Source organism: Dromiciops gliroides, chromosome 2 (genome assembly GCF_019393635.1).
Source record: "Dromiciops gliroides isolate mDroGli1 chromosome 2, mDroGli1.pri, whole genome shotgun sequence".
Taxonomy (NCBI): domain Eukaryota; kingdom Metazoa; phylum Chordata; class Mammalia; order Microbiotheria; family Microbiotheriidae; genus Dromiciops; species Dromiciops gliroides.
Window position 1 is genome coordinate 418,809,100 of NC_057862.1, and position 22,182 is coordinate 418,831,281.

The 22,182-nt window shown below is 37.4% G+C and overlaps 2 protein-coding genes across 4 annotated transcripts in view; one reads left to right on the plus strand and one right to left on the minus strand.

Moving 5' to 3' along the window:
- The window catches only part of GARRE1 (granule associated Rac and RHOG effector 1), a 138,691-nt gene that overhangs the window by 41,285 nt on the left and 75,224 nt on the right, over positions 1 to 22,182 (plus strand). For 2 of the 3 annotated variants that reach the window (XM_043985560.1, XM_043985562.1), the window contains exon 2: positions 6,219 to 7,519. In XM_043985560.1, coding sequence (XP_043841495.1) covers positions 7,025 to 7,519 — 495 coding nt within the window. In that variant the 5' untranslated portion in view covers positions 6,219 to 7,024. Of the gene's footprint in view, positions 1 to 423; positions 507 to 6,218; positions 7,520 to 22,182 lie in introns of those variants that run through there. The other variant, XM_043985561.1, reaches the window with a different exon arrangement.
- LOC122741791 (mitochondrial uncoupling protein 2-like) lies at positions 14,527 to 15,464 on the minus strand. Its single transcript, XM_043985563.1, is given in 3 exon segments — positions 14,527 to 15,072; positions 15,074 to 15,220; positions 15,222 to 15,464. Coding segments are annotated over 3 exon segments (936 nt in total).

Here is a 22,182-nt window from a genome sequence, read left to right on the forward strand (position 1 = left end):
TGAGATTCAATGAATCTATGAAATGATATTCAGTGTTAAAATAAACATGGCAAGATCTTGTGTTCTTTATAACTTAGTCAATTATAACTTGTACAAATGTACAAATTTTCTTCTATGAACTTCTGATTCCCTTCTCATAGTTTTCTAAGGATATATTCAACATATGCTTAGATTACATGTTTGTAGATTTAGAGTCCAGGAGACTTCCTGACTAGATTCTGCTATTACTTTCTTGCATAATTTTCCTCTGCCACCTTCTGCAAAGACTGTGCCCTTAGGATTCAGAGCCTTCTTCTTTTAATGTCTGCGTTCATACCCTTCTCATGTAACATCCATTGTATCATAGCACAGATAATCTGTAGGGTTTTCCCTTAATAGTATTTTGATTTTTTTTTAACTACATGTAAAGATAGTTTTCAACATTCATTTTTGTAAGATTTTGAGTTCCAGATTTTTCTCCCTCTCTTGCCTCCCTTGTCCACAAGACAACAAGCAACCTGATACAGGTTTGTATATGTACAATTATGTTAAAGTTATTTACATATTAGTCATGTTGTGAAAGAAGAATCAGAACAAAAGGGAAAAACCACAAGAAAAAAAACACAGCAACAAATAAAGTGAAAATAGTGTTTTGACCTGCATTTAGATTCCATAGTTCTTTTTCTGGGTGTTTTTAACATTTTCCTTCTTAAATCTTTTGGAATTGCCTTGGATCATTGTATTGCTGAGAAGAGCTAAGTGATAGGCTGTAGTTTTAAAGCTCATAAATCATCTTATTAATGTGCTAGGGAATCTTGAGATGTGGATTGTATACAAAGTAGCTCAACTCTTAGGCTATATTTTTGTACCCTATTATCAGTCAGAATTGACCTAAAAACTAACTACCCTTCCTATTTCACTCAATACAATTCAGCTAACATGCAGGACATTGTGCTAAGTTGTAGTACTAATAATAGCTGTAACACCTTGAAGTTCATAAAGTGCTTCCCTTACACTGGCCCCATGAAGGGAGCACTTGCTAATATTTTTATGCCTGTTTTAAAGCTGAATCAGTCAAGCAACTTGCCTGTTAGAGTCCGGTTCAGTGCTTTTTCAGCTCTATCATATTACATCGATGATAAAGACAGTTCTAAAGTTTTCCCTTTTTTTAAAGCTGAAAATAAATTTCAGCTCACAATTTTAATGCCAGAGGATTCAGAAAGTATCTGTTTCAAAGTCTGTACAAGTTCTACTTGATATAAAATTATTTTGCCTTCAAGTAAGAGAAATATAATTATTTTGGAGTACTCTCAGAATCTTAAGCTAAAATGCAAATGAAAAATTTATTTATTTATTTATTTATTCATTTATTCATTCATTCATTTATTTATTTATTTTAGTGAGCCATTTGGGGTTAAGTGACTTGCCCAAGGTCACACAGCTAGTAAGTGTTAAGTGTGTGAGGTCGGATTTGAACTCAGGTACTCCTGACTCCAGGGCCAATGCTCTATCTACTGCACCACCTAGCTGCCCCTATTTTTTATTTTTAAATTTAATTAAATTTTTTGCTTTTTTTCGCCGGGGGGGGGGGGGGCAATGAGGGTTAAGTGACTTGCCCAGGGTCACACAGCTAGTAAGTGTCAAGTGTCTGAGGCTGGATTTGAACTCAGGTTCTCCTGAATCCAGGGCCAGTGCCCTATCTACTGTGCCACCTAGCTGCCCCTGCAAATGAAATATTTATTTGGAAAAATACAAATACCTCTTTTTGAAACTAAGATATTCTTCCTACTATGTTAAGATATTTTACTGCTAAGAGCAACAAGTATTAGTTTTAAGCCTTTTATTTGTAAAGAAAGACTGACATTTTATCTTAAATATTCTCAGGGGCACTGTTATTTGTCTGGAAACCAAAATGCCTTCCAGCTAAATATATGACATTTCAAGGATCTACATTGCATTTTTTATGTTGCTTATTAGTGATATGAGTACATTCTTAGGGAGGAGGGACTACCAGGAAGAACTTGTTAGGAAGAGATTTGGATCAGTGTCATGAACTTAAATAATTTTGGAGCAGAGTAAGCAGGATATGCTATTAAAACTTTTAAAAATGTATTTTATCCTGCTAAAGGGAGTTGCATGATAGTTAAGATTTTCCAGCTCACAGATAAATAAATTATTATATAATTTATAGAAAAATGCAGAAGTTATGTAGTTGCTTTACAGGCAATATTTGGTCATAGCACACATTCATAGATACAGGGCAAGCCTTCTCTTTGTATAAATTGGCCTTTTTCTTTTCTGCATGTAATATTGAGATTCATGTCATTGAAAAAGAAGGATGTTTGGAGCCATTAGATCCTGAATTTTTATCTGAGCTGAGAAAGGAAAGGGTAAAATAAGCAAAAGAGAATAACAGTAAAACTAAATTTGGGATTGGACTGGGGAATGGGAGGAAAAACTAGGTTCAAATTAGTGTAAGCAAATAAACCATCTGACTACTAGCTTAATAGAAGAGGAAAATGTATGTATACACATTTATTTAAAGCATGAAAATACAACCATTATAAACCTAAATGTGATTGAATTAAATTACCTAATAAAAAAAAGAGAATGGAAGAACAGATTTTTAAAAATTTCTGCATCTAAGAAACACATCTAAAACATAGTGAAAATTTTAGAATGGATCATTAAGAACAGGGTTGGTGAACACGCCTGTAAGGGAAGTGGTTATTATAGAGAATAACCATGGCTTCACTAAGATCAGAGCACTCTTTATCAACCTCTTTATTCCCTCTCCCTCTCCTTTTCCTCTCCCTCTGCCTCTTCCTGTCCATTTCTGTTTCTTTTCTTCTCTTGCTCCTCTCTCCTTTCTTTTTTCTTTTTTCAAAACAGAGTTATAATAATGATCTCTAACATTTATATGGTACTTTAAGATCTTCAAAGTGCTTTACAGATATTATTTCATTTTAGCCTCACAAAATTATTCCCATATTTTGTAGATCAAGAAATTGAGCCTGATACAAGTTAAAAGTGACTTGCCTAGGGAGTCACACAGCAAGAAAGTTTTGAAGGCAGGATTCCAACTCAGGTCTTCCTGACTCCTAGTTTATCGACTGTGCCAATTAACCTAAAAGAGAAGGAGAATGCTATTAACATAGTTTTATGTAGATTTTAGCAAAGCTTTTGATAAAAGTCTCTTTTGTGGGAAAGATGGAGAAATGTAGATTAACTAGTAGAATTTGGTGGATTCAGAACTCGTAGTGACATACCTCAAGAGTAGGTGTGAAGGTTCAATGTCAGTGTTTCAAGAGATCTCTCATATGAGTACCCCAGGGAACTGTGCTTGGTTCTTTCTTTAACAGAGCTTAGAAAGAGACTCGTCAAATTTGTAGGTGACTCTAAGCTTGGAGGAATAGGTAACATAATGGATGACAGGATCAGAAAGGATCATGATAGGTTAGAGCATGAGGCTGATGAAATTCAATAGAGGTAAAATGTAAGGTCTTACATTTGAGTATAAAAAATTAGCTTTGCAAGTGTAAGGTCTGCTTTGAGAGGCAGTAGGTTTCCTTCCCTTGGAGTTCTTAAGGCAAAGAGTGAATGACCAATTGTTGGTTATGTTATATAGTAGGATTTCCTTTCATATCTGGATTGGACTAGATGTTGCTAAAGTCCCTTCAAAGTCTCAAATTTTGTGAATTCTCTGAAAATGAGAGGAGAGAACAAAATCTCTCTCCAGTGACTTTTACTGTGTGATTTGCAATTGTAATCTCAGATTAGATATAATAATAAAAGCATGATAATATCAAGAGAGACAAACAAAACTACATTGTATAGAGGATCTATAGACAATGAAAAATGACAGTATTAAATATGCATATGTACCAAATGGATAGAAAATAAATGTGATAGTGTCTAAGTTTTGAAGAGAAAAGTTTATCACAGTGCCTGGCACATAATAGACATATAATAAATATTGATTGATTGAAAAACCTAGGAAAATTACAAAAAGACATTGATAATAACACAGAAATAGTTGGAGACATTAACATCCCTCTCATAAACTGAACAGAAAGGTAAATAAGGAGAAGATAGAGAGAAATAAATTGTTGGAAAAACTAGATTTGGCTGCTCTTTATCAATTTCTGAAGGGGAATATTAGCAATATATGTTTCTTAGCACTTGATCGTACCATCACAAAATTGTTCATATGCTAGAGTACAAAGGAATCATGAATAAACACAAAGGAGGCTTAAACACAAATGTCCTGTAACAGCTATAATGTTGCTAAATAGTAACAAATCAAAGAAATATGAACATGCTGAATTATTAAAACAAATCCTAGAAGCAATAAATAATTATGTTAAAGATAATGATGACAATAGCAAATCCACAAAACTTATGGGATTCTGCTATAGTAGCTGTCTAAGGAACATTTATATTTTGGAAACATGTTATTAGCAAAATAGAAGTCGAAAATGGATTGAGCATGCAATTAGATTAGAAAATAATTAAGCAACTCTGAAACACGTACAGAAGTAGACATCTTCTGTGTGACCATGGGCAAGTCACTTAACCCTCATTGCCCAGACCCTCCCCCCCCCCAAAAAAAAATAGACATCTTAAAACAAAAAAGAAATAGAGAAATTTTAAGTATAGGATGCATAACACTTAAGAGCTGGTGTTTTGAAAAGACTTAACAAAATTAATGAACCAGTTATTAACCTGATCAACAAAAGACATGAAAATCAAATACAAAAAAAAGGCATAAAATGAATTCACAACAGAGAGGAAATAAAAGAAAATTATCAGAAACTACCGTATACAATTACATGCCAGCAAAACTGAAAATTCAAAAGAAATGGATGAATACTTAAATATAAAATACCCAAACTAAAAAAACAACAAAGAGAGATCTTAACAATCTGGGGGGGGGGGGAAGGAATCAAACACATAGAATGATAGAATTGTAAGGTTAATGGAGACCTCAAGGCCATAAGATCATAGACTTAACAGCAGGGATGGACTTTAGGCCATCCTCTTGTTTTACAGATGAAGAAATAGGTGCAGAATTGTTTAGGTGACTGATTTAAGGTCACCTAGGTATAGTAAGTAGCTGATGTGGAATTTGAACCCATGTCCTTTGACCTGACATCAAATCCACATTTTGTAACTGTCTAGCCTCCTCCTTGTTATTTAGTATTTGTTGTTGATGAGTCATTTCTCAGTTGTGTCTGACACTTTGTGACCCCATTGTTTGGTATAGTTGTTCATAATTAAAATGCAGCATATGTTTCAAACCAGCTTTCATTGTCCTCAGAAAAATACAATTCCATGCTGTTCAAACTTAGTATAATTTCAAGTCATCTAGGTTAATGATTAAAGACAGGTATTACCAGTCATATTTTGACTAAATCAGCAAAGTGGTATTAAAGTGATATTTGAATGGGAGCATTGAGTTGATAAGCTTTACTTTCTCTATTCTCTATTAATTATATTATTCCCATTATTCATTGTGTCAAATACAAAACAGGCTTTATGGTGTTGCTTGAGTTTCACTTAAAGAATTTTTCTCACTTATCTCTGTGGTTGTTCCTAAGTCAGTTCTTTTCTTAGGGGGTGGTGCAGAGGTAATCAGGGTTAAGTGACTTGCCCAGAGTCACACAATTAGTAAGTGTCTAAGGTAGGATTTGAACTCAGGTTCTCCTGACTACAGCTGGTGCCAAATCAATTCTTTAGAGGGAAAGTAAGTTTAACTTGTTATTTGGCCCCTTGAAAGCAAAAATAGATATATATAGATATATATATCTATATATATATCTATATATACTGAATTTTTTGTTCTTAAGCCAGTAGTATTTGATATATAGTTACTGTAAGAGTAAATTGAAAGACAGATCTGCTACATCTTTCTGGTACACAGAACTTAATATGTTTATGTATATTTTTCAAGTATTCGCACTAGTGTTCTTTGAAATGTTTCTTTAAAATGGTTCTTGTTAATTTCAGGTTTGGATTTAGTGGTATAAACTGCTATCACGTTAATATCCTATTTTTGGACTAGAAATTGGGAAACTAATAGTTACAAATTTGTAGATTCAGCTTTGCCAAATTATCACTACATCAGATTTTTGTTGACAGATTGACTCTAAATAGAGAAAACAGCACAGATGGAGTTAAAATTTGAACAGAAACTACTCATTGTTTTATAACCTTCTTAACTTTTTTTCCCCTTGCAGGAAATGACCTAAAGGCCTTACAAATACATTTGTGCATTCTTGCCTCAAACTTTACAATTAAGCATAAACTCAATCTGGAAGCAACACTTATTAATGTTACAAAGGAAACAACTACCTCAGAAAACAGAAGGAAAGGAAGAGGCAGCTTGGCGACTTGAAATAACAAACACTCCAATTTTTAATAACTTGACTTAAGAAAAAAGAAGACTTTTTTTTTCCTGCAGCGTTAAGAAGAAACACTACAGGTAAATGGATTTGGCAGACAGGCTCTGTCAAAATAACGCAGAGATTTGATCTGTCAAAAGGACTTAGTTTAAAATAAAGATTCTCTGCACTGCTTTTATAGTCGCTGTTGATCAGTGTGTGGGTTTTTGTTTCTTTTTGTTTTACTTTTCTGATATATTAACGTAAAATATTAAGATACTGCATTTTTAGAATTAAGGTTATTTTCTGCCAGTATAAAAAGTATCAGGTGTCAAAATATTCTGGCAAAATAATTATAAGCAAAAGATTTTCTTTGACAATTGCATCTTCTTATGAATTAGAGTAGAATACTAAACAGAAAAGGCTTTCAGTTTTCATTTTTGTGAATTGTACCTGCAGCAGGGCTGCATTGGAAACATTGACACCGCAAACCTGCTGATCTCCTTGTTGCTGAGACACACTGTGGAGGTGCCTGCCTATTGGAAATGCCTTCTATGGAACTTTTGTTTGCAGTCCTCTACTATTATTATACATAACCTCAATTCTCAAGGAAGAGAATTGGAAAACTAATTAATTCAAGGACTTTGGACAATTTCTTACTTATGTATTGTTGTAGTGCCCAGGAAAGTAAAATGGACTACAAGCGGCGCTTTTTGCTTGGCGGGTCCAAGCAGAAAGTGCAGCAACACCAGCAGTATCCAATGCCTGAGCTAGGCAGGACCCTGAGTGCCCCCCTGGCATCAGCTGCCTCAGCATCCCCTTTGGTCTCTGCAGCTGCTGCAAATAGCTGCAACCATGCTGTAGCCCACACTACTCCAATTGCAGACATCCAGCAGGGAATCTCCAAATATCTGGATGCACTCAATGTGTTTTGCCGTGCAAGTACTTTTCTTACAGACCTTTTCAGCAGTGTATTTAGGAACTCTCCCTATTCAAAGGCAGCTATGCAACTGAAGGATGTGCAGGAACATGTCATGGAAGCAGCCAGTAGACTGACAGCAGCAATAAAACCAGAAATAGCAAAAATGCTTATGGAATTGAGTGCTGGAGCTGCTAACTTTAAAGATCAAAAGGAATTCAGTCTCCAGGATATTGAGGTAGAGTAACCTTTTATGTGCTACTTTAATAGTTAAATTTATTTGGTAAGATTAATTATGAAGGCAAATAAATGAATAGTTGTATTTTGCTAAATAAATTTTCCCTGCTTTGCTAGATCAATTTAACTGTCTTTACAATATATTTTCTTATTATATGAATACAGTATTGATTCTTATTTAATCTTTCATTAGGTTTCATGTTAAGTGCAAGATTTATGTCTACCTATGTGAATGTTTTTATTTTGAATTGAGTATGTTGGTAAAGGTTTAAAAACATTATAACTGTTTTTTCATGTTCTTACCTTTTACCTAATCAAATTTCAAATCAGTTGAAGAAAGAAAACTTATTTGCCTTAGTTTATTTGCGTTCTGAGAGGTATCTTGGAATAATGGATAGAGAATTGGTCATGGAATCAGAAAGACCTGAATTAAAATCCTGCCTCTGATATATATTGACTGTGTGACCATAGGAAAGTTACCTAATTTCTCAATGACCCAGTAACTCTATAAGACAGAATTGCTACAAAGAAGTTGTCTATGATCACTGAACAACAGTGAAGGGAGTTTCCACACCAGGATTTTTCTACTCTGAAATTGCAGGTCTGAAATGAGAAAAAACACATTTTGCATTGTATTATATACCTAGTGCACTGACTGTTATAAGTATATCGTAGGTACTCAAATAGTTTTTGTTTGTGTTTCACTTACGAATTATGAGGATGTTTTGAATGAGTAATACTAATAATTAATAGTAGGCACTTAAGTAACACCTTAAACAGCTTTTCATATATTCTTTCATTTGATCTTCAAAGGAATAATGCGAGATAAGTACTATAGTTATTATCTTCGTCATTTTACTTTCCCACCAAAATGTGTAGAAAAGTAATTAAACAACAACAAAAATCAGCAAAAATAGCTAGAGAGAGAAATTCCATTCAAGATAATTATAGAAGCTGTAAATTCCATTCAAGATAATTATAGAAGCTGTAAACAATTCATATGGAGTCACAGAAGGTCAAGAGTCTCAAGGGTAATGAAAAAATGTAGGAAGAGGGTCCATTAGTACTTTGTACTACAAAGTAGTAATTGTAATTGGTACAGGTTAAAAAAAGAGAGCTTGACCAGTGAAACAGATAAGTCACACAACATATAGAAGCAAATAAACATAGTGGCATAGTATTTGATAAACTCAGAGACCCCACTTACCGAGGGAAAGATTTACTATTTGACAAATTTCTTAGAAAACTGGACAATAGTCTGATATAAATTAGATTTAGATGAATACCTCAAACCATATATGAAGATAAACTCCAGAAGAATACATGACAAATATAAAACAGCGTACCATAAACAAATTCTATGAGTGAGGAAGAAATTACCTTTTGGATCTATGGATAAAGACTTCATGACTAAAAAAGTGTTAGGATCACAAAATACAAAAAGGAAAATTTTCATTGTATAAAATTTAAGTTTTTGCACAAACAGTTCTAATGGAAAACTAGAAGAGAAACAGGTAACTGGGAAAAAAGGGTTACAACAAATTTCTGTGATAAAGGCCTCATTTCTAAACTATATCAAGAAATGATTTAAATTTGTAAGACTAAGAACCGTTGACTAAGAGATAAATGGTCAAAGGATATGAACAAGCGGTTTTCTTTTCTTTTTGTTTTTTAGTTTTCAGCATTTGTTTTTATAAGATTTCTAGTTCCAAATTTTTCTCCCTCCCTGAGACACAAGCAATCTGATATAGGTTATATATGGACAATCACATTAAATATATTTCTGCATTAATCAAGCTGTGAAAGAAGAATCAGAACAAAAAGGAAAAACCTCAAAAAAGAAAAACAAAAAAAATAGAAACAGTATGTATGGTTCAATCTGCATCTAGATTCCACAGGTTTTTTTTCTGGATTTGGAGAGCATTTTCTATCATGAGTCCTTTGGAATTACCTTGCTGAGAGAGTTAAGTCTATTACAGTTGATTAACACACAGTGTTGTTGATACTATTTACAATGTTCTCCTGGTTCTGCTCATCTCACTCAGCATCAGTTCATGTAAGTCCTTCGCCTGCTCATTGTTTCTTACAGCACAGTAGTATTCCATTACATTCATATACCACAATTTGTTCAGCCATTCCCCATTTGATGGGCAACCCCTCAATTTCCAATTCCTTGCCACTACAAAAAGAGCAGCTATAAATATTTTTGTACATGTGGGTCCTTTTCCCTTTTTTATGATCTCTTTGGGATAAAGACCCAATAGTGGTATTGCTGGGTCAAAGGGTATGCACAGTTTTATAACCCTTTGGGCATAGTTCCAAGTTGTTCTCCAGAATGGTTGGGTCAGTTTACAGCTCCACCAACAATGCATCAGTGTTTCAATTTTTCCATAGCTTCTCCAACATTTATTATTTTCCTTTTTTGTCATACTAGCCAATCTGATAGGTGTCAGGCGGTACCTCAGAGTTATTTTAATTTGAATTTCTCTAATTAATAGTGATTTAGAGCTTTTTTTCATATGGCAATAGATAGCTTTCATTTTTTTATCTGAAAACTGACAGGCAGTTTTCAGAAGGAAGAATTGCAAGCTATACTCAATCATAGAAAAAGCCATAAACCACTAATAATTAGAGAAATGCAAATTAAAGCAATTTTGAAATTCCATCTCATTTCTATTAGATTGACAAAGATGACAAAAGAGAAAAATGACCAATGTTGGAGGAGCTATAGAAAAACACACACTAGTTCATTGTTGGTAGAGTTATAAAATAATCTAGCCATTCTGAAAAGCAGTTTGAAACTGCAGAAAGTTACCAAAGTGTGTCTACTCTTTCACCCAGTTATACCACTACTAGGCTTATAATTCCAAAGAAATTAAAGAAAGAAGACATCTATATGTACAAAAATATTTATAGCAGCTCTTTCGATAGTTGTCAAAAATTGGAAATTAGGAGAGGTATCTTATTAGGGAATGCCTGAACAAATTTCAGTATGTGAATATTATATAATGGAACATTATGCCATAAGAAATGATGAAATTGGTAATTTCAGAGAAAACTAGGAAGATCTTTATGAACTGATACAGAGCAAACTAAGCAGAACTAGGGGAACATTTTATATAGTAACATTATAGAGAAAAGTAACTTTGAAAGACTTTAGAACTCTGATCAAATCAGTGATAAACCATGAATCCCAAAGAATGAAGATAAAACACATCAGTTACCTGAGTAATTCTTTTTTTTTAAGACCAGCAATCAACCCTTTATACTCACTAAATGGTCAACATTATGATGGGAATCTCAGCAAAACAAAACAGGGTCTATCCAGGAAGTGTCAGCTTCATCTGCTATGGAGCTAAGAGGGGGATGACAGAGACAGTTGTCCTTTGTTTGGGATGGTTTCTCCTCCAGTCCTCCCCATCCCAGAAGTAGATGGAAGAGGGTGATTGCAATTCCATGGGGAATGGTGAGGGGGTTAGGAAGTAGACAGAACACAAGTATGTGTGGCCTGAAGGTAGTTGGAAACCATCCTGGGTGTTATGAGTGCAGGAATGTCAAAGCAAATGCAGTTGTGGTGTGTACATGAAGAGTGAGAGTAAGAGTAAGGAAGTCTGGGAATAGCCGAGAGTTAATGGGAGGCTGAGAGCTTGAGCCACAGCAAGGAGGAGCTTACATGGCTTGCTCCTTCCCACTCTGGTCACTGTGGCATGTGTGGTGTATTCTCAGGGGTAGAGCTCGTCAGGTTAGGCCCCCAGCTTCCCCAACAGCATATATCAGTATGGTATGAGAAATGATGAGAACTAAAAGACCAGAGTTTGTCTAGTAGGAAGCACCTGAATCCTGGACACAGCTGAGCTTGCCTCTCTGGGTTTCCATGTCCAAGGAAGGTGCCTTCTTAACTTGATAGCTTTCATGAATACAGGCAGCATAGAGAAATGGATAAAGGTCTGGGCTTTGAAATTAGGAAGGCCTATGGCCTCTGACACTTAATAACTCTGTTACCATAGACAAGTAACAACCTTCTTCTTCCTCAAGCAACTCTTAGGGCTTATAAACTATTGGTGGAGACAGGCCAGGCAAACTGAGAACGAGCCTCTCCTTACATTATACCACCTGGGACCCTCTGAAGCTTGGGACAGTGCATCCTGGAATCAGTGCTCCACTTTAAGGAGTTAAAAGCCAAGAAATAGGTGAGCAAGATGAGCAGGCAGAAAAGGCAGCGGACCATTGAAAGTTTCTTTGGTGACAAGGTAGATCAAAAAACCTTTGGAAGAAAGATAACAAAGTCAAAGCTCCTACATCCAAAGTTTCCAAGAAAAAAATATGAATTGGTCTCAGGCCATGGAAGTACTCAAAAAGGACTTTGAAGATAAAGTAAGAGAGGTAGAGGAAAAAATGGAAAGAGAAATGAGAGTTATGCAGGAGGGTCATGGGAAAAAAAATCTACAGCTTATACACTATTGGTGGAGGGATTTCCTATACCTGGAGTTACTTGCCCAGAGGCAAGCACAGATCCTTCCACCATTTGATATTTTGCTTGAGGGCTGAACAGGTTTTAAGTAGAGGGGTCCAAGATGGGCTTTGTACCTGTAACCCACATTTCAGGACTAGCTAACTTTTAAGTGGTTTATCACTGGAAGGTTGATTACTAGGTATTTTGGTTTTGGGCCATAACAATTCAGTAAAGTAACCTGTATAGTGGTTAACCAGCTTCCATCAGAGTCAGGTGATCTGGATGGATTTAAGAGCCACCATTCACACATCCTGGCTGCATGACCTTGGGCAAATTAAATTTGTTAAACCCCTCAAATTTCTTGGCTACTCTCTATGTCTGTAAATGGCAAAACAGTTGCTGATTTTCACTGATAAAGACAGTTTTCCTCACTGGGACTTGCACATACTCATGAAATCATCGGTATCATCAAAAACTTACAAAGACTTTTGGTAAGACACTGGAACTGCATTGTAGAAATTATAAAGCTGTCAGTAAAGGTAGTGGGACAGTTAGGTGGCTCAGTGGATAGAGTGCTGGACCTGGAGTCAGGAAGACTTCTCTTCCTGAGTTCAAATCTGGCCTCATATACTTACTAGCTGTGTGTTCCTGGGCAAGTTACCCTATTTTGCTTCAGTTCCTCATCTATAAAATGAGCTGAAGAAGGAAATGGCAAAACACCATAGTATCTTTGCCACAGCAATCCCAAATGGGATCATTAAGAGTTGGACACATCTGAAAAATGACTGAACAACAACAACAAAAGTGAGTACTCATGTCAATAAAATCACAAGATTTTATCATGTTTTAATTTTTTGAGGAGCTATAAAAATCAAATATAAAATAATAGATTTTTACTTTATGTGGGTGGAAGAAGATATTTTGATATAAACTACCATTGCATTTTCTTCTTTTTTTTTTTTTTTAAGTGAGGCAATTGCGGTTAAGTGACTTGCCCAGGGTCACACAGCTAGTAAGTGTTAAGTGTCTGAGGCCGGATTTGAACTCAGGTACTCCTGACTCCAGGGCCGGTGCTCTATCCACTGCGCCACCTAGATGCCCCTACCATTGCATTTTCTAATAAAAATCTTGAATTTTAGAAATATTAGTGATCCTTAACTATTGCTAGAATAATCCTTAAATGAACTGAGCATTTTTTTTTTGGTGAGGCAATTGGGGTTGTGACTTGCACTCACACAGCTAGTAAGTGCAGAGCTGTTATTCTTAGATGCAATTGGATATAAAAATGTAGTGAAAGGGGTAGCTAGGTGGCACAGTGGATAAAGCACCAGCCTTGGATTCAGGAGGACCTGAGTTCAAATCCAGCTTGAGACACTTGACACTTACTAGCCATGTGACTCTGGGCAAGTAACTTAACCCTCATTGCCTGCCCCAAATGTAGTGAAGAGGAATGTACAATTTTTATGTGAAAGTATAGGTACAGATTTTTAAAACCTTTAAAAAAAATTGATTTTTAAAAATACATCAATGAAGATTTGAATGTTATCAGTCAGTAAACATTTATTAAGCACCTACTGTGTGCTAGGTACTGTGCTAAGTATTAGAGATACAAAGAAAGGCAAAAGACAATAATCTGCTTTCAAAGAATTCAGTCTGATGGGGGAGAAAACATGCAAACAACTATGCACAAGCAAGGTCTATACAGAATAAGTTGGAAATAATCAGAAGGAAGGCATTAGAATTAAGAGGGATCAGTGGACAGCTGAGTGGCACAGTGTATAAAGCACCGGCCCTGGATTCAGGAGGACCTGGGTTCAAATCCGGCCTCAGACATTTGACACTTACTAGCTGTGTGACACTGGGCAAGTCTCTTAACCCGCTTTGCTCTGGACAAAAAAAAAAAAAAGAGGGATCCGGAAATGCTTCCTGTAGAAGGGAAGATTTTAGCCAGGACTTGAAAGAAGCCAGAAGCCATGGCACAGAGATGAGGAAGGAGATCATTATAGGCATTGGTGATCGCTAGTGAAAATGCCCAGATTCAGGACTTGGAATGTCTTGTATGAAAAACATCAAAAAGGCCAGTGTCACTGAATGGCAGAGTATGTATTGGGTTGTAAAGTGTAAGGTGATTGGAAAAGGGGAGAAGCCGCAGGTTTTTATGCCATTTAGTTGTTTTGGTTTTTTGGGGAGTGGGTTCTGGTCTGACTTTATTAGAAGTAAGGAGAGCAGCTAGGTGGCTCAGTGGATAGAGCCCTGGCCCTGGATTCAGGAGTACCTGAGTTCAAATGTGGCCTCAGACACTTGACACTTAACTAGCTGTGTGACCCTGGGCAAGTCACTCAACCCTCATTGCCTCACTAAAAAAAAAGAAAAAAAGAAGGAGCTTAAGAACTGGGTGAGGCTGCAATGGGAAAGGATAAAATGGGGCTTAACTCTAGGGCATGGGCGTTCTTTAGGGGAGGAGAGGAAGAGGGAAGAAAAATGGGATGGGAGGCAGGCTGGGGGTCTGGACTCCAAGGGGAGGCGTGTACGGCAGAAAGCTAGCAGGAAAGGGCTCAGAAAGGAGCTTCCCGGGAAGTGTGAGCAGCCATCCGGGCCCATTTCAGTTGCTCATAGGTGACAAACATCACTACATTCCAGGAGCACAAGCGAAGGAAGGAAGGCATGAACCCTTTGTAGAAGGCTTGGGGTCCCTCCTTCCGGAGCATGGTTAGGGTGCAGTGGCCAGCACTGGCATACTGGCCCGCGGCAGAGTTTGTGTATCTCATCTTGACCACGTCCAAAGGGGAGGCAATGATGGTGGTGCAGAAGCCAGCCCCAAAGGCTGATGTGAAGTGGCATGGAAGGTCATCAGTCATGAGGTGGGCCTTCAGGAGGGCATCTTTGATGAGATCATATGTCACCAGTTCAGCACAGTTGACAATAGCATTGCAGGCAACATTGGGTGAAGTTCTTTTCCATAGACCCTGAAGCCCTTCCTCTCTAGCAATAGTCTTATGGGCATCCAGTATGCCCTGATATCTCTGGCTGGCCCCTGCACGAGCCTGGACCTGTAAACGTACCTTTACCACATCCGTGGGTTGGGCTACAGCCACTGCCAAGTACCCCTGTGGTACAGCCTGCCAGGAGGCGGCTTCCAGTGCCTGCATGCTCAGATCCCTTGGTGTAGAACTGCTTGACAGAGTCATAGAGGCCAATGCGGGCAGAAGCAAAACTCATCTGGTGCTGCAAGTCAGCCACCAGCCCATTCACTGTACAGGCTGCCAGGGCCCTCAGTCTTCATAGTGGTCAGAATGGTGCCCAAGGTACCCCAATACTGGGCAGTAGTAGAGGAAGCTTGGACGGCCCCCCGGCTCTCTCCTTGAATCTGCAGCCAGACTTTGGCTGTGTCCAGGGGGAAGGTGATGAGGTCAGCGATGCAGGCAGCAGTGCCAGCCCCAAGGAACTTGATGGTGGCTGTTGGGGGCACATCTGTAGGCTTAAATCCAACCATGATTCGACGCTGGTTTTCTGCTACTTCCCAGGAGGCAGAGAAATGGTAAGATGGCCTCCAGTGATTAAGACGAGATAGAGGAACTCTGCTGGAGTCCTGATTTGGAGGTCTCACGATGATGGTACCTTGCTCAAGCTTCTCTAAAGGTGTCTGCTCTTCAAAGTTGCTCACAGCAACCATGGCCCACTTCCCTTTATTTTCATAGAAAATATTTTCATATTTTCATGGGAAATTGAACACCTAATGATCATACTATGTGCCTGGGACCGTAAAGGAAAGCAAGAGGAGGTGGTGGCGTTGGGAAGTAGAAGCCCTGCAGCAGAGTCCGGGGGGGCTGGAGCGGCTGCCTGACTCTCCATTGGGTCGCTAAAAAGTCACAGTCTTGGACTAGGGAGATGTGTGCTCTTATGCCACTTAGTTTTACAAAGTACTTTCTGGCCTGGTAGAACTTGCAAGAATTTGTGTTCTTTTGCTGAGTCTTCAAAGCCTTAGAATCACCTCCATAGGGGACAGTTAGATGGCGCAGTAGATAGAGCACTGGCCCTGGAGTCAGGAGTACCTGAGTTCAAATCTGGCCTCAGACACTTAACACTAGCTGTGTGACCCTGGGCAAGTCACTTAACCCCAATTGCCTCACTTAAAATTAAAAAAAAAAAAAGAATCACCTCCATCTCTTGGAGAAATGTCAGAGAAGAAGTTCATACATCATCTTCGTCATCATCGTCATCATTATCACAATAATAATAATAGCATCTATAGCACTTTGCAAAACATTTTACATGTTTTCTCAGTTGTTCCTCATTATAACCCTGTGAAGGTGCTATTATTAGTATCCTCATTTTATATATAGATGATGAAATTGAGGCTGAGACTTTCCCAGGGTCTCACAAAGCTACCAAGTATCTGAGGGAAAATTTGAACATAGATCTTCCTAACTCAAAGTCCAGCACTCTGTGCATTCTACCACCTGGCTGTGTGAATAAAGATCCAATTACTTAGAACCATGGTGGAAGGAAAAGAATGCTTGATGTGGAGTAATAAAAGATCTGAGTTTGAATCCAAAATCCAGTACTTAATGGCTACGTGGTCATGAGCAAATCATACAACAGTAGTCGGTCAGTGTTTTTTCAGCACTTAATATGTGTCAGGCACTGTGCTAAATACTAGGGACATAAAGACAAAAACACAGCCCCTGTCCTCAGGGAACTCACATTTACATAGGGGAAACAAGGGTGGAATACCAACCAGCCTCTTAAAGTTACTGTAAAGAAAGTGCTTTATAAATGGTATTTTTTTTGGGGGGGGACAGGTCAATGAGGGTTAAGTGACTTGCCCAGGGTCATACAGCTAATAAGTGTGTCAAGTGTCTGAGGCTGGATTTGAACTCAGGTCCTCCCGAATCCAGGACCAGTGCTTTATGCACTGTGCCACCTAGCTGCCCCAATAAATGGTATTTTTTTTTTCCCCTGGGTTTACCTTTCCAGCTTTCCTTGTTTCCCTTCACCTATTCCAATCCCGTAGCCAAATGGAGCTACCAGGGTTTTTCTAGCTCATACAGTCTTTTTCTGCCTTATTTTCCCCTTATACTTCCCCCAGTCAGAATTATCTTTTGGTAAAACTCTCACAACACTTTTATTTGTAACTCTCTTATGTGTTTATAATATTCTTCCTTGTACTAGAGCTCTTTGTGTACATGGTTTATCTTACCTACTACACTATAAATTCTCCAAGAATAAAAACTCTTGTCTTATTTATCTTCATATCCCCTAACAGGGGTATATACTCGAACATAATGGGTACTTTCTTAATGTCTGTTGCATTGAATTTATCAAATGACTAAAAATGTCAGACTGACTCATTGGATTTTGTCTCATAAATTCTCAAGTTAAGTTTCTTTATTGTAGGCCCTACCATACTGAATGAACTTGAAATACTATTTCACTTCAGACACTGCGGGGAGGAGTTTTGCAAACAGTGACTCAAGGCAGCAGGGGCAGCAACAGCCTATCTCAGATTTTTTCCCAAAGATTTGTGTGGAACACGTTTCTCACATGCTATCCTAAACTATAATCAACTGTAATTAAAACAGCTACTGTATATTTAAGATTATAGTATGAAATGACTCTCTAGAGCTCACTGATTTCTTTTCTTCTCACGAACCTGTTTAACTGTCTTAAAGAGGATAACTTTTTAAGTACAAACTTATATGGTTTGATCAAGAGTTAGCATGTTCTTGTTACTGTGTTAAATTTGGAGTTAGAAAGACCTGAATGTGAATCTTGCCCCTGACTCTTGCTGGCTTTGTGACCCTGGCTGGGCAAGTTACTTTGCCTCTGTAAGCCTGTTTTCTCATCTGTAAAATGAGGATAATAACTGTAATATTTTCCTCATAGAGTTGTTGTGAGACTCATTTGAGCTAATACAGATTGTACAAAAATTCTTAGGGCAACTTTAAGCTATTAAAACTGCACTGGGGGGGCAGCTAGGTGGCGCAGTGGATGAGGCACTGGCCTTGGATTCGGGAGGACCTGAGTTCAGATCCGGCTTCAGACACTTGACACTTAACTAGCTGTGTGACCCTGGGCAGGTCACTTAACCCTCATTGACCTGCAAAAAACAAAACAAAAAACTGCACTAGGGCTTCTGAGACACCCTCTGTACATAAAGCAATTTGCAAGCTTCAAAGTGCTTATATAAATGTCAGGTCAAGCTACACCTGTGGTTAAGGCAAGTATCTTTTTGCAAATATATAGAGAAATATCTCACCCTGCCCTTTTCTCAGTTGTGCCATATCCCTTTTTTAAAAAAAAAAAAGAAGTAATTTGGATCCCAAAGCTGAGGGTAAACTTTGGACTACATGCCATTCTGGTCTTTCCCTAATCCCAAGGCTCCTAGGATTTAAAAAAACAAACAAAAAATCCTGGCCACCTGCCTGCTCCTGAACTTCTGTCCAGATTATTTTTATCCTTGAAGGATGGGAGCAGAGTTAGTCAGGCCCCTTGGGTAGGATTCACCTTTGCCAGGCCTCTGACTCCTTCCAATCTATAAATAGCATGCCTACTGCTTCAGAACTGGCTACCTGCCAAGGGAAAGGCAACTACATGGATTTTTAGGCTAGGAAAAGAGGTTACAGGAGAGAGGAGGGCACAAGTAAGGATCTTCACTAGTGCCCTTTCCTATTCTATTTTACTATGTTCATCATAAATGTGATTCTTTTCTCATATTTGATATGTTAGTCTTTGGAGTATACTTGTGAATATTTTATGGGGACCCTTGCAATGCAGATAGTTGGCCTTTGTCAATGCATTGTTTTTTCTGTATATGGCCAGTCTAGGTAGGCTGCCAAGGGGATAGGTGCTAGTAAATTTATGTTTTCTTCTTCTTAAATAGAGGAATTTTATTTTTCCATGGGAATGCATTTGCTATCTTCTAGTTATTTTAGTGACTCACTTTCTACTATGGATCTTCTATGTGAACCAGACTGACAGACATTTTTTTAAAAACCTTGTTAATTTAATTTTGATCTTCATTTTGGTGATAAGTAACATTTTTTTTTTCTTTTCAATATCTTGAACATTTTACCCCAATAACATGTAAAAACAATTTTTAACATTTTTTTAAAATAATGAGTTCCAAATTCTCTTTCCTCTCCCCTTTCATTGGGAAGCAAACAATTTGATATAAGTTGTCCATATGTGGTCTTGGAAAATATATTTCCATATTATAGTCATGTTGTGAAAGAAAACACAAACCAAAAAAATAAAACCCCAAGAAATATAAAGAAATTAAAAAAAATACTTTGATCTACATTCAAACTCCCATCAGACCTTTCTCTGGAGATATATAGCGTTTTTCATCGTAGGTTCTTCAGAATTGTCTTGGATCGTTGTATTGCTGAGAATAGCTAAGTCATTCATAGTTGATCATTGTACAATATTGCTGTAACTGTACAGTCTTGTCCTGGTTCTGCTCATTTCATTTTGCATCAGTCTTTCCAGGTTTTTCCAAGAGCATCCTGCTCATCATTTCTTATATCACAAAAGTATTCCATCACAAACATATGTCATAACTTGTTACACCAGTTCTTGATTGATGGACATCCCCTCAGTTCCAATTCTTTGCCACCATAGAAAGAGCTGCTATAAATATTTTTGTACATATAAGTCTTTTTATTTATTGGGTTTATCTCTTTGGGATATAGACCCAGCAGTGTAATTGCTGAGTCAAAGGGTATGCATCATTTTATAGCACTTTGGGCATGGTTCCAAAATTACTCTCCAGCATGTCTGGATCAGTTCACAACTCCACCAACAGTGCATTAGTGTCTAAATTTTCCCACCCCCCCTCCAACATTTGTCATTTTTCTTTTCTGTCATATTAGCTGATCTAATAAATATGGAGTGGTATATCAGAGTTGTTTTAATTTGCATTTTTCTAATCAATAGTGATTTAGAGTATATTTTCATGTGACTGTGGAGCTTTGATTACTTTGTATGAAAACTTCCTGTTCATATACTTTGACCATTTATAAGTTGGGGAATGGCTCTTATTTTTATAAATTTGATTCAGTTCTCCATATATTTGAGAAATGAGACCTTTAACAGAGAAATTTGTTATAATTTTTTTCACAGTTATGATTACTGTTATTTCCCTTCATCCTCCTTTTCCCTCTGTTTATCCTACTTTCTCTCTCCTTTCATCCTGTTCATCCTCAAAAGTGTTTTGCTTCTGACCTCCTCCTCTCCCAATTTGCCCTCTCTTCTAACAGTTCCCCCCATTCACTTATCCCCTTTCACTCCTACTTTCCTGTAGAATAAGATAGTTTTCTATGTGTGTTATTCCTTCTTTGAGCCAATATTAATGAAAGTAAGTTTTAAATGCTCTCCCGTTTTTTCACAACTCTTTGTGCAAGATAATTTACTGCAATCTGCCTCTCCCTTTTTTCTTCTCAGTGCATTGTTCTTTCTCACCCCTTAATTTAATTTTTTAAAATATCATCCCATCATATTCAACTCACACCAGTGTCCTCTATGTGTATTCTTTCTAATTGCCCTAATAATGAGAAAGTTTTTAAGAGTTAAAAGTATCTTCCCATGTAGGAATGTAAACAGTTTAATCTTATTGAGTCCCTTATGATTTCTCATTCCTGTTTACCTTTTTTATCCTTCTCTTGAGTCTTGTATTTGAAAGCCAGATTTTGATAATTTCTTTCTCGGTGAGGCAATTGGGGTTAAGTGACTGGTCCAGGGTCACACAGTAGTAAGTGTCAAATGTCTGAGGCTGGATTTGAACTTAGGTACTCCTGACTCCAGGGCCAGTGCTCTATCCACTGTGCCACCTAGCTGGCCCCCCTATAATTTCTTGTTCTCCTTTTCTTTTTTTTGGCAGGGCAATGAGGGTTAAGTAACTTGCCCAGGGTCACACAGCTAGTGTCAAGTGTCTGAGGCCGGATTTGAACTGAGGTCCTTCTGAATCCAGGGCTGGTGCTTTATCCACTACACCACCCAGCTGCCCCCTATAATTTCTTAAAAGATGATGTCTAGGCTCTTTTTTTGATCATGGCTTTTAGGTTGTCCAAAAATTGTTATATTGGTTCTTCTTGATCTATTTTCCAGGTCAGTTGTTTTTCCAATGAGATATTTCACATTTTACTCTATTTTTTTCATTCTTTTGATTTTGTTTTATTGTTTCTTGATGTCTTAAGCTTCTGCTTGCTCAATTCTAATTTTTAAGGGATTATTTTCTTCAGTAAGCTTTTGTAACCCCTTTTCCATTTGGTCAGTTCTACTTTAAAGAGTTCTTTTCTTCAGTGATTTTTTGTATATCTTTTTCCATGTGACTACTTCTGGGGTGGGTTTGGGTTTTTTTGGTGAAGCAGTTGGGGTTAAGTGACTTGCTCAGGGTCACACAGCTAGTAAGTGTTAAGTGTCTGAGGCCAGCTTTGAACTCAGGTGCTCCTGAATCTAGGGCCGGTTCTCCAATCCACTGCACTACCTAGCTACCCTCACTTCTGGTTTTTAAAGAGTTCTCTTCATTGAATTTTTGTACCTCTTTTACCATTTTTTTAAGGTGTTATTTTCTTCCCTTTTTTTAATGCCTCCTTTATCAAGTTTTTGACTCTTCTTTAATGATTTTATTGTATCACTCTCATTTCTTTCCCCAATTTTTTCTCTCTCTTTTTTGATTTTTAAAATTATTTTTGAGTTCTTCCAGGAATTCTACAGTGCATCTACAATACTTCTCTTCTCCTGTACCTCTCGTTTTGTTAGTTACTAAGTGCTATAGATTCCACCTTCACAACATTTCTCACATCCTCTTCATCTATTTCCACCACCTCCATCTTCTTAACAGGAAATTCCTGAACAGTACTTTGTACAAAGTTGACAATAAATGTTTGTTTCAAAGTGAATTGGTCAGATCTGTGCTAGCATTTAACAGCTGCTGCAGTGGCCTCCTCAAGGACCTTCCTGCTTTCATTTGGCAGTTAGGTGACACAGTGGATCAAGTATTCAATTTGGAGACAGGAAGACCCATTGGTTATATGCACCCGTAGGTGTTTGTCATTTTAAAAAAATCTGAATGAAAAGTATAGAGGTATAAAGGGGAGACCCTTTATTGAGACACTCTTTTCCCTTTAAGCAAATGATGTATAATAAACTTAATGTAAAATTGTTTAGTAGGTCTTTAACCCTGGACAAGTCACTTTACCTCTCTCAGC